Genomic DNA, 26,289 nt, shown 5'->3' with positions numbered 1-26,289 from the left:
AATTGTATCCTGGTTATGCTATTCTCATCATGTATGTTGAACCTCTTATGTCACAGTCGACTGCTTGAGCAGAGTAACAATTTGTTTTAGGGGACGGCCCATGAAAGTGCATACGACAGAGCTACGAGTAAGAGGGTTCAATGTCACGTTGCTACGTGGGAAGAAGCTTGTGTGCATGTTTGCTCATGTGTTGCTGCTGGGGACTCACAGTGCATGCTTGGACTAGTTGTACAAATCGCTCACGCTGAGCCTTCTCCTCAAGGCAGCTTGTCTCAATATCTGTCGGAGGTCAAAGAGAGAATAATATTTTCCCAAAATTTCAAACAATTGCAGACATGAATTGTCATGTGGGAAAAAAAAAATCGGTGCACAATCTGTAATATAATGGGTCAACATACCAAGGATGCAGAACACATCCGCAAGTACAGATGGCAAGTCATTCCTCAAGTCCTGTTGGTGTAAAATTGTAACACACAAAATCAGAATGGAAATGCATAATATCCGTGATTTATTTTAAAACGTAATAAAAATGGACACGCTGTATAGGTGGTATCTGCATCATGTCACAATAACGCATAAATCGCATAAAAAGTAACTTACCAGCACCTCACTGAGTACCCCCATAGCATGGTCCAGTTTCAAAGTATTTTTAATGACGTTAGAGACCAGCTCGTATAGGGCACGGCGGATGTCTGTGGAATAATATCAAGACAATAATTACGCTCAAGTAATTCAGTCAAGAGAAAATAACGCTTTGTCCGAAATACAACTACTGGAATTATACAAACTATGTTAAGAGAATATCGGTCTGTGACCCATCATAGATTGCAGAAGGCTCACAAGGGGTTCCACTAGGTATTCTTTACTCAAACGACAGCTGGGCACATATCTCTCTGAAACAGTTATGTTTGTATCTTTCATGTTTTCATTGATAAAATCCTTTGTGAAGGTTGTGAACCAAAGACCCAGCGTCGAATGTCTGCTTCAGACGACACTGCGCGTAAAAGTACACTTCGCATACGAGGCACATCCTCACGTAACAAACACAACACGGAACATATATTTAAGGGCCATTCGGGTCACAGACTACAGTTATTACGCACGAGGCCGAGAATTGAAAGTCCGTAATGGGTTCACGTGCCTTGACTCTGTCCATGTCCTCAAGCAAATGCCACGCCAGAGTTGGAACCAATCATATTGGAATAGAAAAAAAAATTAAAGATTGAGCACCTTTGACAGATGTGTCGCTTGCGTTCCCATCTTCCGAGAGGTTCCGGCACAGCTTCAAGCTGCAACATGACAAGTGAAAAAGCACTCCATTGATCAAACGGGAAGGTTGCATTTGCAGCTATACAGTATAGTGTCAACGCATCCGGAAGTGCCCTTTCAAACCACTAACCGGGGACAATAGTTGACCCCGTTGTGATTACCACTGCCTTACGGAATTACTGGTTGAAAACATCTAGTAGTGGGTATTGTTTGCCTTAAGTGACATTGTGCTGAAAGCTGTTATGCGTATTGTCCTTATATATTACAGTATTTCAATAATGCACCGTCAATAAAGACTGTATAACGCATACCACAGCTTCCACGCCACCGGATACGTCGCCCCGTTGCATGATACCTTAATTTAAGTCCTTGCAACTTTTTTTGCAAAAACAAGTTAACCGTCTTCATAAACCGTCTCGAAATAAATCGTTTCCGCCTCGTTTCACGGTTTACTAAAATCCGCCTCACTAAATTGCTTTACTGTTTCAGGTACAACGTCTAATTGGCGACAAGGGGCATTACATATCTGCTACGTGTCAACACGTGTAATAAGCGCTCGAGTAGGAGTTCAGGGTAAAATGCTGGCGGTGGTAATGTCTTCCCCACTTCATGAGGGAATCTTCTTTGGATTCTACGCTGCGTTCATTTTTCCCAACCAGGAGCGATAGCTTAACCATTTAGTGCAAGCCTGACACATTCCACAAGCATGTGCTTAGTGCACTGTAAGGCGAGTTTTATTTTGTAAAATGTAACAATGATTTTAGTAGCTGTACATGTAAAGTCAGCGCACTTTAAATTACCTGTTTTCATTATTAATTTCATGCACCATGAAACGTTTAGAAAAGTTAACTTCTATTGTTACGTTACATGTTTGTGCGTCAACTGCTTTTGTTTTTAATGCAAACTACCTTCCATTTTTTTGTTTTAAATGTCAGTTTTAACATTTGCAATCGTCCACAAACTTGAAACCGTTTGATAACTCTTCAATGTTATCCGTTTCCGACATTTACACAAACTGTTTATAGCGCCCCTCACTTTGCGCATCAAAAACAGTTTAAACAACACGAATTCTTCGTCGTTATTGTCACTAATGCCGAGGCCTTGGCCACGACTCAGCCTCCCGCTCGCCTAAGGCGCACACCACCCCGCCATTCGCCCGCCTCCTTTTATACACTCGGAATGCGCGCGCGTGGGTCCCCCTCCCCAAAAAAAACATTCTCCACGTACGGACGGGGGTGGCGAGGCTCGCCGGCTTTAAACCGTTGCGATTGCCGATTTAAAAGGAAACTCACAAGTCAGACCGCCCGCCTTTATCCCAGCTCCTACAAATGTCGGGAGTGCACAACGCCGCCGCCATCTTGAGCAACCCCCCCCCCCACCACGACCGCAGTACCCGGATGTTAACCCGATGGGTCGTGACGCAACTTCCGTTGGTTGACCTCGCGCAGCCGTGACGCGTCTGTTTTGGATGGCAACACCATATTTGGGCATAGCTCAGTTGGGGTGGGGGGGTTTGGGGGGGAGAAACGTCATTTCCGTTAGACGAATTCGTTTTAGGTGACAAAAATAAAGGACAGATTTGAAGCTTTCGTGACTGCAAGGATTCACACTCTTAGGTTTTTTCGGTAAAGTCACGTAGGTAAAAATAATTAATAAATAATAGAAATATTTTATTTTTGTTATTTATTTTTACCTACGTGGCTTTCCCGAAAAAAAACCTAAGAGTATAAAGAAAGGACACTCGGGCACGTTCGTTCGTCGTCGTCAAAGAGCGTGGCCTCCGAAGTGAAACTATATAACAGGCGACGTTTCGGAAAGCGACTCCTTCCTCGGAGCGTTGTTGGCGGTGGAAAGTTTAGTCGGCCATCTTACGTGGGGACACCCCTCTGTTACTGAGGGGGGGGGCGGTCCCCCCCCTGACCGACCCACTGCGATGACGTCACGTAGCGTAGCAAACCAACCCCGTTACACATCCCTACGCAAGATGGCCTCGTGTGCGAGTCACTCGCCCCGCCCCCCGTCAAGGCGGGCCGCCATGCCGTCTCCATCGCAACACGCTGGAACTATTAAACGGTAGGGAGGCGATCGGCGATCGGCTTGTTGCTCATCGATCAGGCGATCGATCGGTCTGCTGACCGTGGCCGCTTCTCGGGCGGGTGGGGAAGGACGTCTGTGCGCTTCGTTTACGCGCGCCACGCATTTGCAGACGTCGCGGCGTGGAGAGTCGTCTGGGTGGGTTGGTGGTGATGCACGGAGGGTGAGGACCACCTCCTCCCCCCCCACATCGCTGCAGCTGTGGCACTGTTCAAACAATGTCTCGTGTTGTTGATTACTGTCGCACTGGCTAAGTTCAGCGGGGGTTCTTTGCACGCGTGAATGTATGTATAAGTACGTTGAACCTCTTTTGCACAGTTCCTATGATCACTGTTTCATTGCTGTCATGGCTTTATTTTGGTGATTTCGAAAAGTTTTTTTTGGTTGGGCCATGTTTGTTTGTTGTAGTACGGAGTTAGACTGATGGCCTTAATCTAAGTTGTCTTGTGGTTGTTGTTGTTTGACTTGCATCCCACTGGGATTTTTGTACACAGCGTTGGTGTACGGTGCTTTTTCTGCAATGTTTTGCTGTCTTTTCTTGGATTTTCTGTTTGCACTAAGTCACATATTCACTTTAAGATGTTTTGTTTGTTCATGTTTTTGTTTGTTGCGATTGCACCCGATTCAAGAGCCGAATGGCTCACAGGGCTGCTAATCCTGCATAATGCACGGGCATAGTATTGATTTGGAACCCCCCCCGCCCACCTCCTACGCATTTTCCATATGCTGAATTCCTCTTGATATGCAAATTATTTTGTTTAGGCGCTCTTCTTCCCACCTCCCCCCTTTAACCCAGCTTAAATATACGCTCCAAGCTTGGTGGTGCTTCATTCTTCGCCTGAGGACGGCTGCTTGCGTTGTGGCCGAAACGTCGTGAGAATTGTTTTATTATGTTTTATTTTTATTATTTTATTACTTCCCTTCTACGTGACTTTACCGAAAGAACCAAGAAGAGGGCTACACCTAATACATGAACTTGCACCGCCCGTAGCCTACCGTGCTAATAGGCGCTGCGGGGATGAGACAAACTAAACACACACAGCCCTAGGGTTCGAGCCGCGGGTTTCCTCTGCAGCAGGAGTCGGGAACCTTTTTGACTGGGAGAGCCATAAAAGCCAAATATTTTTAAATATATTTCATTGAGAGCCATATAGTATTTTTAACGTATAATAAATTAAATATGTCTTAATTTTAATGTGACTTCTGGTCACGGGATCCGTGACCCGAGAAATTTTATCTTCAAAACTAATTTCTGTTTACTTTAAAATGACACAGTATTATTAAGCAATATCACAAGTATTTTAAAATCAGTTCCAAACTGATTTTTTTTAAATTATTTTTTTCAACTCAAAATTGTCTGGGAGCCATATGCCGTCACCGGAAGAGCCATATATGGCTCGCGAGCCATAGGTTCCCGACCGCTGCTCTGCAGTGTCAAATTATTGTAATACAACTCAAATATAATTATGCGTTCATGGATTATCGTTGCACGTCACCCTTGATAAATTTCCAGCGATAAAATTCCTCGAAATACGTCTGATCTCGTCAGATCTTGGAAAGCTGAGCAATTTTCATCAATAAATGTGAGGCGTACATACACATGTAATGCTGGACTCATTGATACTCGTTTCTTCACCTGAAGACGGCTGCTTGCGTTGTAGCCGAAACAGTCGTGAGAATTATTTTATTTTATTATGTTTTATTTTTATTATTTTATTACTTCCCTTCTACGTGACTTTACCGAAAGAACCAAGAAGATCATTGATACAAATTGAGGGTTTAGGCTCATGATACATGCATGGAATTGTGCTTGTACGAATCAATTATATTGGTACTTGTGCATATGTATATAGATATATTTTGTATTACCTCAATCTTGCAGTTGCAGAACAATGGCAAAAACACCTTGAATCACAGCCCACTTAATGTGACATGTCACTGATCTGCAAAAGGAGTGAAATGGGTTTCAAATCACAATATCAAATATTTCATTGTCGGTAGCTCTCAAGCATGGTTATAGAGACTGTATGGGGGTAACTTTGGGGGTAATTTGTCCAAAGCCTCAGATCCAAAGGGATCTCAGAAATGGCTCAAGAGGCCTCATTTTGCCTCGGGCTTCCAAAAAAATGTGTGGGGGCCAGCGTTGTAGTTTCTAATGATGTACCTTGCATCACTTTTGTTTCTCTCTGGCTGCAGCGTCATGTGTGGAGTGGGTGGAGTGCGCTGGGCGTTTCGTACGGCGGGCTGGCAACCCACACGCTCCGAATGGCTCCTGGCCACTCGTTGCATTCAGGCAGAGGAGAGGCAGCGCGTCTCCGAGTTCGTCTTTGTCGAGGATGCCAAAGCAGCAATGGTGCGTCGTGGATATTTTCACCGCCCCGTAAGGGACAGACTTCTTTGGGGAAGATGGCCTTTGTTTGCATAATTTGCACAGATGTTTTATATTGTTTAAAAATAATAAAAGAGAGGGACTTCTCATTAGAATTTCATTTCTTTAAAATGTTACTTTCTTCCCACATTACCCCCTTTCAGTTGTTTTTCTCCATTTCCGGTAGATGGACCATTAGCATCATGATCGGAGACTAAATAATATTTTGAGCTGTCAGTGAGCTGTGTACCACCCTGTATCAGAATTATAGCCTTGGAAGCTACAGCTGCGTGTCCTGGGTCCCTCCTCCACCAACTATAGTCAAACATTCTCCATTACCGACACAGCCATCATCCAGCAGTGGATAGACATAGGGCTCTTAACACCCATGATTGTCTCTTTAAATGTTTCTTAACAGTGTTTGCAACTGTTTTAAGAGTGACCTCTTGATTCCAGGCCGGCCGTTTACTTCTGCGGAAGGCGATCGTGGAGATGTTGGGTCTGCCATGGGAGCGCGTTCGATTGGGCCGTACCGCCCAGGGAAAACCCGTGCTGCTAACCTCTGACCCTCGCCCTGTTCTCGACTCTGAAAACGTCACGGAGCGTGGCCTGGACTCGGTTGGAGCCCTGGGCTTTAACGTGTCCCATCAAGGGGACTTCACTGTGCTGGCTGCAGAGCTTGGACATACCATTGGGGTGGACATCATGAAACATCAGCTGAGAGGTGATGTTATAGTTGATGATACGATATCAAATTTCGCAATATGACGATTACCACTATACATTTTCCCATAGGTCTGTAATTATATGACTTATTTTTATTGTTTTGTGCTTTGATGTACATGTACTTTCAACATGAATGAAACAATATAAATTTCTTAAACTGTAGTTCACTGAAAATGAACCTGCTATAATCCTCTTATTCTTTGTAACTTTGTAACTTTAATTCACATGCTGTCAGTTATATGAGCGAAATAAACATAAATTAATGATTACAATCGGCTTATTTTAACTTGTAATGCAGGAAAACAAGAATGTTTAATGGGTGATATAACTATTTTGCTATTTCACTCATATTTCTTGTCACAAAATAAGATAATGAAATAAAATTAGCAATGATAAACGGTCATTACGGTTATCATGGACCTTGCAGTGTACAACATATCATGGTGTAGCCATGTCGTGGCAATCTTAAAGAGAGATTTTTACATCACATGTCCTTTATACCTGCCTGAGATGGACCAGAGCAGCACCTTATGTGTGGTAGGTGGACCTCACACAGGCACGTTTGATGGATATTCACGTGTATGTTGCTTTGCCAAGATGTACAAAAGAGTACAACTAGGGCTTTAGGGGAAATGTTAGTTTTACTTTTAACTACATGTACTTTGGTTTGAACATGGCATTTCTGACCAGGCTGTATAAACGCACACCATACCCTCAGTGTGTTGCAACAAATGCATTACACCCACATGGGTAACATTTTAATTCACAGCAGCCGGCTGTAATGCTGTCTCTGAAAGCAATGCAAACTTTTAACAGCTGTAATGGATTACTCTGCCATTCCCATAACAAAGGTTGTGCTAGCTTGTATGTTCAGATTATAGTGCAAAAACATTCATCTTCATCAGCCATGATCTGTCCAGTGCTGGATGAATGCCTCCTTAAGCTGTTACCGTCTCTCCTGGTTTCGTTTTGCTAAAATCCATCTTGCTCACGAGCCCATTTCATCACTCCATCTATGCAATGGACTTCTATTGTGCCGAGTACGTCCTTTAGGCTGCAACTCCGTCGTTAATATCTAGTGATGTGTGTTGCCTACTCATCACTTTTCTGTCATGTTATTTAACTTGTATATGAGAATAGGTTTTCTCCTTTTTTCTGGCAACAAAACAGGTGTTAAGATGTTAAAACACCAAACTGAAACCTTTTACAAGGAATCATGTCCGCATTAACCACAATACTTGTGGTCGGAATGCAAACAAAAAACGTAATCTGATAATATATGCATTGTCTTTGAAACTGATTGGTCCACACCAGAGACAGCTTTCTTTTGAGCCTAGTCTCAAAACGGTGTTAGACCAGAGGACGCCACGCGTATATCCAAACACAGACACAACTTCAACCGTGATGATGGGTACAAACTGAGTAATCATTGGAAAGATGTTATTAACCATGCAAAAAAGATTTAACTACACATTTTTGGACCATCTTATTTAACAGGTACTATTCTATTTTACCGAGTGTTGACATCCCCAGCGTTTAACAGTACTCTCCTTTTTCTATTTGGATTGTCAACCAACACCAGGTAAAACAACAACATGTGCACCTATTGTTCTCTTTAGCCCCGCCCACCCCCCCAACACGTTCCTTTCATTGGGTGCCACATTCAGATAACCCCCCTCCCCCTCCTCCCCCCTTAACTTGTATTTAAGGGCTTGTCTCTTGGAATTTTGCCTCACCTGATACAGTAAATCTAGCTGTGACGGTCCCACCTGATGACGGAGACTTGTGTTGCCTCCGAAACGGCGTTATTTATTATTTTATTTCTATTATTTTATTATTTATTTTTACCTACGTGACTTTACCGAAAAAACCTAAGAGTTGGTGCTATGGAAGCTCTGCTGGAGACGGCCGAGATTTGTGTCGAAATGAGGGAAGTAACAGCGGTCGCCGTGGCACAGTTGAAAGTCGGCATCATCATTTCAGGTTAATCCGTCTGCTGCCCCCTGCCATGTTCTGCGGTGTAATCTGGCAGCTGGCATTTGTCGGGAGCCCTTTCGTGTTTGAAATGACTTATCATACACTCAATATACTCTGCAGCAAGATGGGAACCCTGCAATAAGTTGATTTATGGATTGCTTTTGGCGGGGTGAATTGTTTGAACCTGCTCTTCTTGCAGCATGTCTTCCCAGCATGGAGGAGTTAATGGGGTGATAAAGTTCCGGACCGATGCTTCTCGATTCCATTCATCGTGGCATGTCCACCAACTTACTTGTCTTATGGTCTAGTACATACTATTTACATGATTCAATTGCCCTGATTTGGGCATCATGAGTCGATTTAAGAATTAGATATTTTTTGTCTCAACTGTACTGTGTCCTCTGTCTTGTCTGCCTGATATGTTCTGTCTTGTTCCATCTAATTCGTTTCATTAGCCTAAACGTTAAAATTACATTTTAGATAATTTGCATGCAATTTGCGTAAATTAGAAAATACTGTAGTGATTTTTACATTCCTTAATGGAGATATTTGCAGCTTATTAATCCGGTATATCATAAAAATGGCTCCTATTAGGGATAATGTGCATGTTACCAGTTTCAGAAGGGTTGGAGAGCTCCTGAATGCAGCTTATAAACATGTTTCAGGATCCAGTTCAAGGCCTTGATCCCATCATCTGGAGCCCATTGGCAATCACTTCTGGTTTCACCAGCCTCTATTTACCACCCTGACCAATCAGAAGCATTCTAAGGCCCCTGACTCAGGAAGGCGAAGTCACTGATCAAAGGAAATTCCATGATCATCTCTGTATACATATATAAGTATGTTGGAATCTGAGAGTGCAATGAGCGACTCCTGTATGTTTGTTTTAGAAAATAAAAGTCGCCCGAAGTGCTTTGCTGAAAATGTTCTTTAAGGAACCTCCATGCCCACCTCACCAATTCATCTTTTAATTCTGGCTATTTCTCTAGTATTATGAAGAGTGGACAAGTCACTCCGCTCGTAAATAAAACTGGTCTTTATCCCCTAGTCTTTAATAACGATCGACATATTACAATATCTCCACATCTAAGATCCTCCTTGGAAGGCTTGCTTTGCACTAAAAACTGATATCCTCCAGTCTCCCAACTTCCGTGGTCTGCAATCGGCTTATCGACCAGCTCACTCAACTGAAATGGCCTTTGGTCAAGGCAACTTACAATATCTTGGCTATCGTTGACCATGGATCTGCTGCTGTGCTCGCCATTCTTTGACTCTATAAGCCACAGTATTTTGTGCGAATGCTTTGATCATGACTTTGATGTTTTCAGATTAACCCTTGACTGGATTCGGTCCTATTTGACTGCGGAGTTCTCCTCATTACCAGTAAATTGTCTTCTAGGGGTTCCCCAGGGTTCTGTTCTCAGAGCCATCCTGTTCACCATTTTCATCTCCCCAATTGGTCGCCTCATCGAGAATCATGGCATTGGCTATCACAACTATGCTTATGTTAAACTTAATAATACTTACCCTTTACCATCGCCGTCCGTTATTCCTGCTCTTACTGATTGCTGGTCTGTTCGATCCATACGTATTTGAGGCCATGACCATAGGCCCTTATGCGCTCCACCCCTGATATGTAAATAGCTGGGTGTCTCAAACACAACAACTTAAGATTCTTGGTCTCCTATTTGATTATAATCTGAGTTTCGATTTAACACTTTCGTTACTGCAGGGATTCATCTTCTTGGTTCTTTCGGGAAAGTCACGTAGAAGGGAAATAATAAAATAATAAAAATTAAACATAACAACATAAAAATCTCACGGTGTTTCGGCCACAACGCAAGCACCCGTCCTCAGGTGAAGAACAGGGCTGTCGGAAAGACATAATCTGAGTTTCGACTTTTACTTTTCATCGATTGTCTGCATTTCCAATTACCATCTCACTGGGCAATTCGTCCTTTCCTGAACACTGTTGGCAAACACCATTGCCTGCTCTATTGTCGGATATGAGACTGGACACCACTGCAATGCACTCTTCTCCAGCATGTCTACAAAAAATCCCAGACGTCTCCAGCTCATTCAAGACTGCCTTGACCACGCAGTGCTCGGCACGAGGCGCAATCCCTTCATCCATTCCTCAGAGCATCTAAATTAACTCCGCTGGCTTCCAGTTCAGCACCGCATCCTGTACAAAGGCACCGTACTATATTACAAATCACACACATTATGGGTTAATTGGCATATTTATCTTCCACCGTCTCATCGTACGTCCCATCTCGCAACCGCTGAACTGCCTCAAGCATGCTCACTCATTGTCAAGTCCCGAGTGTCTCTAAGCATACAAGATGTGAACTCCGTTTCTCCGTCGTGGCTCCAGTCAGAATCTGAATACTTTTCTCCTTCATTCTCGCGTGCCTTTGAATGTCCTTTTAAGTAAAATTTCTGCGTTGTTATACTTTTAATAATGAATGAATGGAAGGGCTTGTCTTTGGATCATCTCAGGCGCTGGAGGTAATTAAGCTGATGCATGACCATGCATCCATAATTGAACAACCAGGCATGCTGTGTTTTTTTGGCATCTATCTTCATGAAAGCATCAGGAATATAGCGTTGGCTTCGCATTTACGTGCCAATTTAAATGCATGAGATACGTAGCATTAGTTGCAGAACAACAGCTATTAGGACCAGTCCAAGAGCACAGTTGAATGCGTTTATATTTTTGGTTTGCTGAAAGTGTCATGTGCTCATAATTTCAAAAAAGGTAGTGGATCTTAGATAAAATTTGGCACAATTTCAGTCTTGTCATAATCCAGGGAACAAAACGTGGAATAACGGGCCAACATCTGGTTCCTATACTATGCTGTGTTGGCTGAGCTTAAATGTTTGTCACATCTATGATGATAATAAATCACACTTGTGAAATGCCTTTCAACTCAAAAATCAATGAAAAGCACCTTACAATAAGCGTACGAATCATACGCCATCACACCGCACTCAATATTAATCATGCAGCTTTCAACCATTACTGCACGTCCTGTTCCGACAAGCCTTACAATATGCCCATACATCATGCATCATCTTCACACTCTAATAGTAATCGTGCAGCATTCAACCATTTACAACACACACATCCTCTTATCAGCAGCATTGCAAAAAGTATATATGTTACACATTAGGATATCACACTCAAAGTAATCATTCAGCATTTAACAAATTTACCACATCCTATTCTCATAACCCATGCGTATTTAGAAAATTACTTAAGAAAGGACCATGTTTTGAGTCCAGACTTAAAACCAAACAAGGTCACAACTAAAGCTGTAAACATGTGAAAAGCATAAAAAAGTGTACATTTGAAATGTATACATTGAATGTGGTCATGAATAGATTGCCATTTTTGTTAAATCTAAATATCGACAATCTATGACTTGTACAACAATTTTTTTTTAGCAACTCCTTAAAGACTACACCAAGTCAGTTGTGCCGATGGGTAGGCAGATGGAAAGCAGTGTCACGAGAGAGAAGATATGTCTGCTCCTGCAATTTCCTTGGAGCACGTGGCCCGTGCGATTCGCTGACATTTCTGTTTGTCGCTTTCAAAGAGATGCCGCGTCGGCGAGAGCGTACACACCAAATGGCGCGAGCGACCTGTGCGTCCAAGCACAGCCACGATGATACCACTTCAACGCTGCTGATGTTGTTGCATTCGTTATTTAACCAGGAGATGAAATATGACCCGTTGAGACATGCATGAAACATTGCCTCTGTTGCAAGGGCAACCTGGGTTAATGCAGCCACCTGCATGCATCTCCCGTACCTCTCTATTACCCCATCATGTTAAACATTTGGGGCGTAACGATCCATTGATTCATCAATTGATATGGATTCTTAAGCTCACGGTTTATACGATTGTTTTGTCATTCCATTTGTGGACGAGGGCAGCCCCACGCTGTGTGAGTCTTGGGGGTGTACCATACTTCACCACGCTGGTCAGTGCGTGTTGGTGAAGGAGGAGCAGCATAGACATGGAACGTAGAGAGTACAATACAACAATGCATTTTGCTGCACTGTGCATTAATGACAAAGTCGCACCATAGCTGAATATACCAACCCAACACATAGTGGTCAACCAAGCAATATCTAGGCTCAAACCTGCTTAGCCTCGTAAGATCTGATGAGATCGATTACATTTTTGGTGATTTGGTCAATGGGGTGCATGCATCCATACGTGCATCGAATCGCATGTTTAGAAATAGATGTTTTTAGATTTGCTTATGTTGTATGTAATGGGTTCACGTGACCCCTGCATCTGCCAGAAGCTGCTACATTCACCACGGTGTTGAAATAAAGAATGTGGCATATTCTTGAAGGAAATCACAGCCCCAAATCGAGGAAAATTCGCCGAATTGCCACAGCGGTGAATCGTTACACCCCTAATAAACGTAGTGAGACCCCAATGAGAGCCGCAGTCGGTGCTCATGACTCCATGTCTCTTTGAAAACGATTGCAAGCGAAAGAATGGGGTTCTGTGTACAGGCAGTATTTTTTTAGCTCATGGGCAGATTCACTTTTGATGTCAAATCCAAGTGTAGAAATATATTTCAATCAATATGCTGTGGTTAAAGTTGATGCGTTGTAATTTAAATGCTGGAGCCCGTTTTTTGGTTTGTGATGTATGTTGATGTCTGTCTTTTTATCCGACTGAGTTATTGTTATAAGATAATTAAGAGCAAATTGAAAAGAGAAATATAGATTTTTTTAGTAGTTTAAGCTATTTCTTTCCTTCGATTGGCAATATATGCAGCTCTCAGAAAGTACATCTGCTGCTCAGTTTAATACTGTAATGGATGAATTTGACCAAATCACCTTTCGTAATGGTAATATTATTGACTGTACTTGTCAGCGAAATCTTACGCAGTTATTTCTGGCCCTCTTGCAAGTTCAGTTCCGCTTGTGATTATGATATAAATACTCAATTTGTATGCGACCCCATCAATATTTTGCAGAGAAAAGGGTGGCACAATGCCAGCTCCGCTTGCTGTGACTGGGATGTCACCATGTGTCCATTCCTGTCTTAGCGGAGACGGCTTAGTGAAATCCATCCCAATAATGGCGACAGGCGTACAAATCCGCACATTCAAATGAAAATGACATCCTCTTTCCACCTACCGCCCCTCCATCCCCACTCTGTCCTGACTGTCCCTTGCATTCTAAAACCCCTTTGTTTTTTTTTATTATTCCGCTACGCCGCTTACTCGTCACACGCCCATTTCTTTCCCAAGGTCGGCAGACCACGGAGGAGTTTTTCAGGCTGATGAGCCGGCAGTTCACGCCACTTGAGTGGAGAACCATCCGCAGTGGAGGCAGTGACTGGGAGAAGCTTGGGCTCTTCTACAGACACTGGGTATGGACGGACGCAGAGCCAGATCAGGCAAACAAGCTAGGATAAATCATGCTTGTCCATTAATTATCTGATGCTTTCCAGCATGCGTTTGTCAACAAAACTGTTTAATTCGCAGCATGTAAACCCAATGGATAGCTGTCAGGGCAACATATATTTGCATATTTGCAAAGTGTTTTTGCTGTGGTTTGTGTTTCTACATTTTGGCAACGCTTCAGTCCTGTTACTAGTCCCTGTAAGGACTACGAGTTTCTTCCTTCAAGGACTTAGACATAGTCTTTGCAGTGAGAAAGCATGTTTTGTAGTTGAGGTCTAAGCAGGACTTCATGTCCCATTGTTTAAGGATATTATTATTTTAATACGTTCTTAAAGCTATATTTGTCTTTTGTAGACAAACAGATGTGGATAGATGAAGAAAAATTCAGGCAGGGACAAGGCAGACACATGCCTAAACGTAAAGATGCGGACACTGGCTTAGTGTCACAAATCCAAAAAGGCAGGCATTACGAATGCCTTAAGCATGCACCTCAGAAGAAAATGTCATGAATTGTGTATTTAGCTGCTCCTTTAATTATTTAATGGTGCGGAACAGTGGCACAGTGATGAGTGCGCTGCACTGTGAACCTGCCAACCGGAGTTTGATTCCTGGCAATAACGAATGGGAGTGGCCGGTGATTCTGAACTGGTCCAGAACCTTTCTTCACCAACCTGCGCTGTTTCGGCATGACGTGCGGTCAAAAAGTCCACGTGACCGATGCGGCGTAGGGGGGCCGTTGACGAATCGTGTGCTCTATTGCCAAAGAGACTAAATTATGTGCTATTGAAAAAATGTTCGGAGCAACATTTTTGTTTACAAGTAATTTCTGCTCGTAAACAAAGACCAGACATTCTTCAAGCATACGTGTGGTAACAGTGCACGAGTTGAAAGAGTGTATTGAAATATACAAAATAAAAAAATAATGCTAAATGGCTTTTAAATTGTAGGTCATAATTCAGTGTGTGAAACAGTTGCTTCTAACAATTGATTACTTGGAGCTATGCACTTTTAAATCTAGATTGAAAACTAATTGATTGAAAACTGCTTTTTGTGTTTCGTTTGCTGTTGTTCCCACGTGCCTCTGATTAACAGAGTTGGCTACGTACGGTGTGAAAGAAATTCAACATACGCATATAGACGGAGAGAGAAGCAGTCACCCTGTGCTAAGCAGGGCAGCTGTTAATAACCGCTGTGCCTCGAGCTGGCCGTTTATTGAGCTTTATTGATTGGGCACGGGTCGTAAACTTTCCCCAGAGGAGACTTCAGGGTTTCTAACGTTTTGCTGTTACATCTGTAAGTACGGCGCACAAGCCCGGCGTGTTTGTTAATCAGAGCACCTAATAGAAGTGAATGCTGACTCCAAATGTTCCAATCTTCATTTGATAGAGGGGAAAGAGTTCAAACACACACATATATATAACCAGTGGCAAAACAAAGATTGTTTCATTTGTATGTACACCAGTCACGGAACGATTCATCATTTCATTAAGTAAAATCGATTGGCAAGCTCACGATACACGTGTTTAATCATGCGTGTATGAATCAATTATGTACAATATGCAAATGACATGGCAGTGTTACGTTAAGAGTAATGGAGTGAATGGGACAGAACTAATGAAAAACATTAACAAAACCTTACAAATTAGACTTAGAGCCATCGATTCTTGAGTAGAATTGTGGCCCTAGATTGTGAATATTCACAATCGGGAAGTGGAGGGATAATCGTCGTTACATATGAAATGTACACCATAAGCACATGCATATCGCATGTCCTTTGTTTTACGTTAGATAATAACCTATATGCAAACAGTAGTTCTACTATGGATATGCTCACCCTTGCCATAGATATGTGGAGTAAACAAAACTATTTTCGTCATATCAGGTAAGGCCTATTGCGCTATATAGCTCTTTTTCAGAAGCGACCTGGCCACAAATGATAGCTCAACGAAGTGGCTCATCATGTGGAAATATATAGCAGCCAAATACTCTTTAACACATGTTTATGAATGTGGAGCTGAAATCCTAAGGACCCGGAGAAAAAATCCACACAACCACATGCAAACTACAAATATACAGGCGTCGGGGTTGGGATCGAACCCAAGACCTCATGTGTACCGGGCGAGATAGTTCGCTTAGGACCACTACGAGACTATTTTCCGACTGTGCCTTCTTGTGTTCGTTTGTGCTGGAAACCAAAATGCCTTTCGACTGGTGTGTGCAAAAATACGTTAGGATATTTATTTCCTCAGCCTACATTTGTATACGCTTACATATTGTATGAATTGGCATATCTTCTAAGCATGCCATGTATGTGCGTAGATCGTTAACGTTTTATATCTTGGTGTTTATTAATTCGTTGCTTGTGCAATTCACAGCATGGTCACAGTTCTATTTGACAGATTATCGATCTGCAGAATTTTTCAATGTTTACCCCAAAACCCCTTCAACAGTGAAGTCACATCTGCCCGATGGCTATGCCTCTCAGTGTTCAAACAATGCAGTTTAATGCAGCACACTCATAAAGCATCACCTCGTAAAGATAAAGACCCCACTGAATGGCAGGATTGAATGCTCCATTGTGACAATACAGTAATAATGTATGAGCTGTTGAGGTCAGCACTTTAGTTAAAAAAGCCTGTTTTGTGAGCAGTCTTTAAATTGATAGCTGTGCAAGTATTGTGAATCAGGCACACCAAGTGCAATCGATGAATAAGGTTTCACGCAAGTAATGTGTTTCAATTCATGGTGACATTAGTAGTTGTGACTTGCTGCTATTCTGTCACAATGCCTCTTATCAGCGAAACGGATGATATCACTCATGACCCAAAAAAATCCAGACGAGACTGCAAAAGCCAAAGAAAGCACAAGGAGGCTTCCAGTTCATGTTAAGTGGTATCAATGCCACAGCTGCCACAAAGAGACAAATATAAAAAAAACTTCAGTTGACTCAAAACATGTTCGTTTGGCCTTTCAAACATTTACACACATCACTTGTGGTGAGTTAATCTGATAAGATATAATATAATTTCCAAGCTGCCTATGCTCAGTGTGATTTAGTGATAAAGCTGATAGAAATATGTCAAATCTGTGCTAAGCCATTCAGAATACCTGCAACGCGATCTATTTGTCCAGGGTCTGGATTCCTGACAGGTTAGCTTGGCACTTTGGTGAATTATGGTGCAGCACTGTCAGACACCGTGGATTGAAAGTAGCTGTGGGCGCATCTCCCACAAAAAACAATGTGCCGTGACTCAGGTCGCAATCGGGTACCCGATACCCGTACCCTACCCGATACCCGGCTTCCCATACCCGGCCGGGTACGGGTACCTGTTTGCGACCCTGGTGCGGCCGGGTACGGGTATGGGTAGGCCGTGAGTCACTGGTGAGTAACCGTTTGTCGCTCATTTCCCAACGTCTTGTCTCTTCTCACAATTCAAGTTCCTAGAATCAACCCACCCGCGCCTGCAACATGGTTTCATCCCAGAGGTCACAATCGGGTACCCGATACCCGTACCGACCCTGGTGCGGCCGGGTACGGGTATGGGTAGGCCGTGAGTCACTGGTGAGTAACCGTTTGTCACTCATTTCCCAACGTCTTGTCTCTTCTCACAATTCAAGTTCCTAGAATCAACCCACCCGCGCCTGCAACATGGCTTCATCCCAGAGGTCGCAATCGGGTACCCGATACCCGTACCCTACCCGATACCCGGCTACCCGTACCCGGCCGGGTATCGGGTACGGGTACCCGTTTGCGACCCTGGTGCGGCCGGGTACGGGTACGGGTAAGGAATCAAAACTCGTTTGCGACTTCTGCCGTGACTCATGTCACTTCATTCACAACGGTTACTTCCTTGCCTGCGCCTGTGATCCCCCGTGCAGTGTCTGAAGGAGAGCTACGTGAAGGGTGTCGGCGTTGGACTCGGCTTGAACCTGCAGCGGGTCGAGTTTCGGCTGGGATCGCCGCGTGTCGACGTGTCGGCCGTGACGCAGGACACCAGGCTCTTCCTTGACGGCGCTGAGGACACCGGGTGGCTCTTTCAGGTACCTACAACCAAATTCGCAGCGGTCAAGTTCCCGCATTTGCAGGGGAAGAATCCACAGCAGATATGTGAAGAAATGTTCACGGTTGAAACATGTTAGATTGGCCTTTCAAACATGCGCCCAATCTCGCCAGATCTCAGAACCTAGTTAGTTCTTGCGTGGTTTAACTTACCGGGGCGTGCCAGGTGTTGCACGCGTGGGGCTGCGAGGCGACCAGGAGATGGCAGCGTTAAGTGTCACCCCCTCATGTGTGGAGGGTTTTCGCCAGTAATCTAGTGTCCTCCCACACAAAGCCAAACTCTCATGGGTGAAATTGACCAAACACCCCAATGTAGAACCGTCCTGAAAACAATTCTGAGTGAGACTCGGTGAGGCTTTCACAGCTAAATAATTGGCATGGTAATAATTGGTTTTAGGTGCATTGGAAATAGTGGCACTAGTCCTGTGTCCCCTCCTGCTTCTACCATAAAAATCAGCACAAATTTATTTCTTGGTCTTTAATAAGTTTAGATTGCAAGCAAAAGTGTGAGTTGATTGTTTCTCTTTAAGCGCTGTAAGGCAGGCTTACATTTTATCTTTGCTAGCCCCGGCTTAGTTTACACCCCTTGTAATCTCTGGCTGAAGAGCTGTCTTGTGCTGTGTAATCCTCAAATAAAAATTGGTCTTGCTCAGAGATCCTCTCCCATAGAACTCTGTAAGCTTGGCCATCGGAATGATTTCCTCTGGGATTTGTCATTAACTCCAAATCCTCCTGTTCCTGAATATAACCAGCCTCATTGACACGGAGCACTCTGCTGGCTAATCGAGCCACTATGGGCAACGTAGCATGCGTAAATAATTTAAAAAAACAGGGCCCGTTTGTAAACCATGTTGATTAGCTTCATTGAGCTGCCTTCTATCAAAGTCTTAAGCAGACAGGGCCTATTTTGGAGATCGGTTGCATTCAGCTACCTGACCACACTCTGAATTAAACACTACATTGTGATAATAATGTTTACTTTTACATAGCATAGTTTATGCAAAATCGATTCGTAACCACAGACAAGCGAGAAGGCAGCAGCCAAGTAGTGGGCCAGCATCAACTATTGCCCAAACTATGCAGTCCTATATATATTAAGATTCTTTCAACCAACTAATGAGTGTTTATACATGGAGGAGGAAACTAGAGTGCCTGGAGAAAACTCCAGTGTGGGAGGGTGAGACACTCTTTCCCATACAGAAGGGACAGGTGATATCTTAGTTGAAATTTATTGAGCGCCTTCGATCAAGGCATTTAACATAAAAAATTATATGAGAAATAATTGATTGAGATGGCAGGCACGTGCAAGGGATTATGAATGGGTGACCACGATAGAGTAAGTCGGTGTTAGGAAAGCGAGGAGGGAAGAAATGGAGGGGCGGTGGGAGGGAAGAGGAGGATAATGGGAAATGGATAAGAGGTGAGCTTTAAGAGAAGGAGGTTAAGGAGAGGTACTACGTAATATTAGTCTGTATTTGGCTGCATCGCTCTATGCCGGCTAACCAAGGTGTGGCGCCCACGGAAAGGGAGTTTTTGTAACATTTTTCCAATCCACCAACTTTCACCTCCACAGTGCTGGATCATAGGAGTGCCCAATCACTGCCCGGCTAAATAGTAATGGTTTTGAAGATGGTGTTAAGTTGCAGATTGCAGAACAGCAATGGATTATTTAATCTATCTGTGTGGAACTTTGAGTGTCATCCATTTACACGTGGGTTTTCACACGTGGGTTTTCACTTGATGAGTTTTTAAAAGACGTCGCGTCCTAATTACGAAGTGGTTGTCTTGCAGGAGACGATGCTGGATGAATCCCACTTTGTAGCTGTGGCTGTGAATCAACACTCAACAGTCTGCCAGGTGTGAATGATGTTTCATGGTTTTTTTTGCCTATGTTTCCCACAATTCAGTCTGATTATGCGATTATGCTATTGATGTAATATCATGACACACACACACACAAAATACAAATTGAACTCGCACAAAGCATGCAATCAACGCCATAGTCGAGAATGGTCCGTGGAAGGAGATAGCATATATTTAAGTAACCTCTTATCCACACGAGAGGGCACTGCACTTTCTCGCCTGTCCTGCTACAGAGAGAAATGATTATTGCACGATGTTCAAACCAATATTTCTTAATTCTCAGCTGGTATTCATCATTAGGCCATGGTCAGTCCACTGCTAAATGAAGGCCTCCCCAAGCTGTCAAATGATCCTGCCATTTCATAATAATCCACCAAATACCTCAAAACGAGCTGATTTTCAAAACAAGTAAAAAAAAAAATCATATATTTGGGGATATTTTTTTTCACAATTGAATTTCAACCCTGGATCTTAGCAGTGCCTGCTCAGCACTCCGACCTCTGAGCCACCTCCAGGATGACGTTCCTTAATTGTGTGAATCGACTGTGGGGAATTTCCTTTGTTCCGTGGCGGTCACGTACTGCACAAAGCTCCGCCGGGGGGGGGGGTGCGTCACAGCGCAAGGTCGCCTGGGGCCACGCATTTAGGCTTGGGCCGCCCTAACGGGATTAAGCGCCGTGACCTCCCCGCTCCCTCTGACATTTTGCATTGTGGCTGCCGAAGATACAATTTGTAGATAAATACGTAAACAACAGCCAACGCTTTCTTTGTAGGTTAGTCACGATTTTAAAAAAAAATTGATATTTTTTGACAACATGGCTTTTAGGGTTGCATTGCGTGTTGTTGGGCACGATCAACTCAGTTGCTGAATCAGCTCCGTTGCTGACGAAGCTCCCAGTGTGTGGAGCGAAATGTGAAATATCACGCCGAACAATGCCCGGTACAGACCAAAAATACACCAGAGAGCTTTGTTATGTTTCTTTGAAACAAACTGCTGCGATTGAACTAACAGTGCCATGGTCTATAAAATATATATATTTGTTGTGTTTTTGATTATTATCTTCACGTTTAAGTATTTCATTATCATTATCATAGGCTAAGATTACACCACTGCTGGACAAAGCCGCCATAATCTGACAGTCTGGTAATGCAGCAATCCTTCTGGCATCTGCACGTGAGCTGATTTTGTCATTCAATCTCCGCGGTGATTGAGTGACGAAATCAGGCACATTCCTTCCTTTGGCTGTCTTTATTCATTTCCTGTGATATAGGGTTATTGGTGCATCGTCTCGTTTGTGATATGGTACTGCTGACATAGGGTCATGCACAATTATACATTTTCAATATAACAGTTCGATAAAAACAACGTGTATATGTAAATCATGTCAGCCAGGAAATAAAAATAGAGTAGAGAATTATGTATTTTGGGGTATATAAGGTATTTTTAGGTTATGGTAACATGGGGCGGAGCTGTTTCATAGTGGTTAGTGCACTGCACACCCATTAACCTGAGTTTGATTCCCGGCCATGGCTGACATCAATTGTGAGTGAAATCCAGTCCTAGGAAACCCCCCTCCTCTGCCCAGCGTGGTGAAGTTGGTCAAACAAGCCCCACAACAAACACTGCATAAGATGGCCTTCATCCAGCAGTGGATTAACAAAGGACGCAGAATATTAACTCATTTATTATTGCAACGTGCCTACAATTTGGATACGAGCTGAGTATGCAAAGTACTTTAAGCTATTTATTTTATTTTGTTGTCATTCTCTTGAGTTTGGGAGCATGCAACGTGAAATACAGAAATGTTAAATGCTACTAAATGTGAAAAAGTGTTAACGGCATTACGCTATTAAAACATCCCATTGAATGTACAGCAGTGTTTTTAAATACCTAAAATTAACTTTTAATTACCGTGTTTCATTTGTCTTTTGGGAAGCACAGACATCCAAAGGTCACAGGCGTGGCGATGAATCATCGTGCGTGCGGCCGTTCGTCGCGCTCAGCTTCCAAGACCTCATGTCGACGGCTGCCCCCTTGTCCCTTGAAGAACCAGAATTCTGGGAAAATTTTAAAGCAAAAAATCTCAAAACGTTCGACACGTAGGGAAGAATAAACACCAACGTGCGTTCCCTTGTTGAGATGCAAATTCTATTTTATTTTCGTGCCCCGCTTACAATCGGGTGGCGTGGTGAAAGCCTCCATACTTTTCTTATCGCAGGTCATTAATGTGACATTCTTGGCTTCCTTTCACCATTGCCTCGGGATGTAAAACAAATACCTTGCAGATAATTAGCAAGATAATAATAGATGGCCACTGGTTAGGCAAGTGCAGGATATGCGCCTTTTTTAAATTAGGTTTGTTTACCAATGATGGGGTTGCGGAAGAGGGTTACGGTTAGCCTGAAGGAATGTGATCATTTAGCAACTTTTCTATGCAAAGTGTCAAGTGTGAGCAAGAGCGAGTTGTGGTTATTTGAGCGTATTCATCAGTGGAGTAATACAAAACTAGAATTCTGTTTTTATTGGGTTACGCCGCCCATGGGAGTCGAGAGATTACACATGCTCAGTGGCTTCCTTGATTGAGGCTAAACAGAATTTTAATGAAATGTTTTGCAGTCTGAGCTTTGTTCGAAGCGCACCGGTAAAATGTCAGTTCTCGGAAGGCAACGTTGATTTTGCAGTTTTGTTCACATGCCCCTTGGATATAAATACTCCTGTGAAGCAATTCTGCCGAGCATGCCTTTTGTGTTCCAGCGTCATGGCTGAATTTGATAAGGGATAATTTCCAGAGGTCTGAGTTCTCTGCTAGCCTGTGGGACTCGGCTGCAATGCAGCGTGTCATTTATCTGGGTCGTGGCAGGAGATAGTTGGCACAGTACACGGGAAACTGAGTGCTATTATAATTAAGTGGTATCCTTTGGGGCAATGCCGATATTTGTTTAAAAAATTTGTCACGTCGAAATTCTTCACCAGATGACTGCCACTCTTAATAGGTTTTTCATATTGCTGAAATAATGAAGCTGAAATGAAATGGAAGGCCTTTTATTCAATTCATAGTTAGATTGTCAATCCTTGTGTATGGTATATATGTAATGTTGAATCGAGAACACGAGAAGGGATTGGTCTTGAATGGTGCCTATTTAAAGCACCTTCCTGCTCAAATGAGCTATGGGGCTGCACTCATTTCTTAGGGGCAGAGGCCCGTTTCTCCAAGGGATGACCACCGGTTGAATTTTCACACGGTTGTACTCGAACTGACTGGAATTAGAACTTGCACCCGTCTTTTGGTGACCAGAATGCTCATATCACAACACCATTGGTGACTAAGCTCTACATTGATATGGGACCACTAGAGTAATTATGGTACAATGTATAATAACAAGAACAATTTACAGCACCTTGTCAATCCACTGCTGGATGAAGGCCGCCTAGCATTTGCGTAGGTAATGGGGGTCTGTTTGACCATATTTCACCACAGTGGTCAATTTGTGTTTGTGAAGGGGAGACTCGGCACTGGTTCAGATATTACTCACCATTGATGTTACCCATGTCTAGGAATTCAGTATAATACAGAAGGAATCCAATAAAGTTACAACAACAAACTATGAAAACACGATAGGAGTGCAAAGTATAGAAAAGGTAAGGAAATCATGAAAAAATATTTACCAGGTAAAGCCCACTGAGCTATTAGCTTCTTTTTTAGAAGCGATCTGGCCACAAATAATAGCTCAATGAAGTGGCTTGTCATGTGGAAGTTATAACTGCCAAATTATCTAAAACTAAACGCATGCTGTTGATTTAAAGCTTTCGTGACTGCAGGGATTCATATTTTTATTTATTATTTTATTGTTTTCCTTCTACGTGACTTTACCGAAAGAACCAAAGAATATGATATAACCTTGGCATCATTCCTTCGCATGCCATCTTTTGCATTAATAAAATGGGGTACTGGAAGATGTATTGAATGCTCATTTCTACAACTTCTCTGCTATCTTTGCCGTCTATACGCACTATATGAGTATAGCTCAAAGAGTGAGTACTTGTAATACGTTATTAAGTTTGTTACAAACATTTTTAGGAATTGGCATTTCTGCCACTTGTTATCGATCGTGCCACACAAGGGATATGGTTATTGTCAACCGCGACCTGCATAGCGGTGAGTGAAGCGAAGGGGTCACAGCGGGCTAGTGTGGAGAATGATGGGGCGTAAAGTTCCCGCTCGTACCGCTTGCGAATTCTTAATCCACTCGCATTGTACCTCTGATGAGCACGGTTGGCTACGCACGGTGCGAAAGAAGTTCAGCGTACACGCGTACGTGCTATGCCACGGCAAGTGCGTGACTAGCACCCTAATTTCATTACGCTGTCGTCTTCTTACTTGAGCTCACGCGTGTCTAAAGGCGACACCGATTTGGGCAGATGCTCCTGCTTCTGGCCGACATGGAAACGCGACTGCCACGCAGCACGCTTGCTAATCGGTGACATTCGCAGTGGCTCTCTCTTTTTTTTATGGATGAAGAATCTGCATTGAAATGTTTCACGTCGGCTGCTGCCTGTTATCATTCCGTCGGCTGCGTGCAAGATGTAATCTCTCGGGGGAAAAAAAAGGATTATACGCCGTGCATTAAATCTACCGCAATGCAGTTTATCACCTATTAAAATGCTGAATCTTGTTTTTTGTGTCACGTTCGGCCGATTTTATAATTTCACAATGAATAAAACGCCGCTGAATGCCGGAACGTTTCGCTTACGTTTGTTTAATAAAAGCGTAAGATCCTGTCACATTTAAACCACCGAGTCGGTAATTAAAATCCCATAACGTCCCTGTTCGTTGTAAGTTGGGCTGACTTCAATTCATTTCAGCAAATTGCTTTTTTGACATGGAAGTAATTAATCTGACTCAACGACGGGCCACGGGCATGGCTCCGGCTGCATGGTGTATCGGGATTGATTAGTCGAGTAATGACCGAGGTCTTACCTGAAATTGTCTGCATCACCTGCCACCAGAAAAACCGAGGAGGAGTTTGTGCAGCCCCGACCAGAGCTTGGAGCTACCATTGCTGTGCACTTTATGCCCATAATACATCCTCAACATTGTAGTAATATTTACAGCCCTTCAACGAGCCACTGCTGGATGAAGGCCTCCCCACGCTACTGGACATCTGTGAAAAAACCCGATGTATCGCTCCTCGGATTTCTCCGGTATAAATACATATTGTGATTCTTTTGCAAATACTTAACGCTGGGCAGTGTGGATTGGTGAATGGTCAGAGGTGGGACACGGACAGTTCTAATATCACTTGCCACTGATGTTAGCCGTGGCTGGGAGTCAAACTGGGTTGAGTTCATGGCGGCATGTGCTGACCACTGCCACGTTCCCAACTCCTAAATATTCATATATATTAGAAGATGCACATATATTCGAATTGTGAGATTATCACGATAGTATTTCCCTAACGATAGTCCAGGGCTGTGGGATGATCAGCTTCCTGATCTGTCTCGGAGTGCCTTTCTTTTTGGCAGAGTTGTACATTACTGAAGAAATCACTTCCCCCTCCTCTGTACACTTGCAAGCAATGTGTTTATTTTTTATGTTTTACCCAAGTAATTCGTTTTTCTGAAAACTTAAACAAATTATTGTACTAATTGTGTCCCATTGCCTAAATTTGGGTCAAAATTACGATTTGCAGACGTAACCTTTTGAGAGGTATTTTATATAATTCTGTAAAAACGAGTATTTTCATTATTGTGGTAATTGATACATAATTGAAATCGGTAATCTTGTTTCACCTAAACATTTCTTTCTCAGAGAGGTAGACTCTGAACATTATTATGAAATTGAGTTGCGTGCCATCTTTGGAAGTCATTAAAACAGACTCTGCGACGAGCTGATTGACTCTTTGGATTTAAAAATTACGCCTGCATTTACCAGTGTCCTCGAAGAACGTGGAATGTCATGCCGAACAAAGTGACGAAAATTGCAATCGCCGTAAGTACTGAACGTGGTATTTGAGCACGACACTCGAGGTAAGTGGTGTTTTCAATGCCCCTTCTTTTCTCATCGCGGTTTGTTACGAGCAAACCGCTGTCAGAGGATTCATACTGGAATGTGTATTGCCTCAAAAAAAAGAAATCCAATACGATTCGACGGAATTGCAATTCTTGTCAAGAGACTCCACACACACAATCATGGGACGTTCAACTCCAAATTATTTGAGACATTAGGCCTCTAACCGAAGAGAAGGGTTAAACTACCAGAGAAAAACACGGAAAAATGTAAAAGCCAGTGTAATATCACCATCATGATGATCAGCCGTGATCAATGCACGATTATGAACGCCTTCCCAATCTGTTGCCACGTCTCATGGTCTTACAATGCCACAATCCGAGCTGATTTCGTCTCTCCGGTGCAATATATATTGCAGGTACTGCGTATGTGTATGGCTTTGCATCTGCACGCGTTTTAGGTGTCTTCTCTTTGGCTTGCCTTCAT

The 26,289-nt window shown here is 43.1% G+C and overlaps 2 protein-coding genes across 13 annotated transcripts in view; one reads left to right on the top strand and one right to left on the bottom strand.

The window, feature by feature from the left end:
- THOC2 (THO complex subunit 2) overlaps positions 1-2,760 on the bottom strand; it is a 32,966-nt gene extending 30,206 nt beyond the window's left edge. For 6 of the 9 annotated variants that reach the window (XR_009756004.1, XR_009756005.1, XR_009756006.1 and 3 more), the window contains exons 1-5: positions 2,562-2,672; positions 1,231-1,289; positions 601-692; positions 399-450; positions 209-279 (exon numbers count right to left, since the gene is read on the bottom strand). Coding sequence is in view for 6 of the 9 variants with exons in the window: in XM_061564038.1 (XP_061420022.1) it covers positions 209-279; positions 399-450; positions 601-692; positions 1,231-1,289; positions 2,562-2,626 (339 nt within the window). In the remaining 3 variants the exon portion in view is untranslated. Of the gene's footprint in view, positions 1-208; positions 280-398; positions 451-600; positions 693-1,230; positions 1,290-2,561 lie in introns of all 9 variants that reach the window. The other 3 variants (XM_061564043.1, XM_061564042.1, XM_061564040.1) reach the window with 3 other exon arrangements.
- Positions 2,761-2,907: 147 nt separating this feature from the next.
- Positions 2,908-24,527, top strand: AASDHPPT (aminoadipate-semialdehyde dehydrogenase-phosphopantetheinyl transferase). Of its 4 annotated transcripts, none has more exons than XM_061564033.1 (7): positions 2,908-3,342; positions 5,560-5,716; positions 6,188-6,455; positions 13,717-13,838; positions 17,752-17,913; positions 19,724-19,789; positions 21,738-24,527. In XM_061564033.1, the coding sequence occupies exons 1-7, from the start codon at positions 3,203-3,205 to the stop codon at positions 21,897-21,899; spliced, it is 1,077 nt and encodes a 358-aa protein (XP_061420017.1). In that variant the 5' UTR covers positions 2,908-3,202; the 3' UTR covers positions 21,900-24,527. The 4 variants fall into 4 exon arrangements, with proteins under 4 accessions (XP_061420017.1, XP_061420019.1, XP_061420018.1 ...); XM_061564035.1 differs by lacking the exon at positions 2,908-3,342 and adding an exon at positions 3,357-3,501; XM_061564034.1 differs by lacking the exon at positions 2,908-3,342 and adding an exon at positions 3,357-3,526.
- The last annotated feature ends 1,762 nt before the right edge of the window (positions 24,528-26,289 follow it).

This window comes from Lethenteron reissneri, chromosome 32, assembly GCF_015708825.2.
Source record: "Lethenteron reissneri isolate LAM-NWPU_2019-01 chromosome 32, ASM1570882v1, whole genome shotgun sequence".
Classification (NCBI taxonomy): domain Eukaryota; kingdom Metazoa; phylum Chordata; class Hyperoartia; order Petromyzontiformes; family Petromyzontidae; genus Lethenteron; species Lethenteron reissneri.
Note: the sequence above shows the minus strand (reverse complement) of the source record. Positions and strands in the feature narration are given on the sequence as shown.

Bases quoted from the DNA above. Each gene is read 5' to 3' on its own strand.
- AASDHPPT (XM_061564033.1), top strand. From the start codon at position 3,203: ATGACGTCACGTAGCGTAGCAAACCAACCCCGTTACACATCCCTACGC. The intron at 5,717-6,187 runs GTGCGTCGTGGA...TCTTGATTCCAG, and splicing joins AGGATGCCAAAGCAGCAATG to GCCGGCCGTTTACTTCTGCG. The intron at 13,839-17,751 runs GTATGGACGGAC...TCCCCCGTGCAG, and splicing joins GGCTCTTCTACAGACACTGG to TGTCTGAAGGAGAGCTACGT.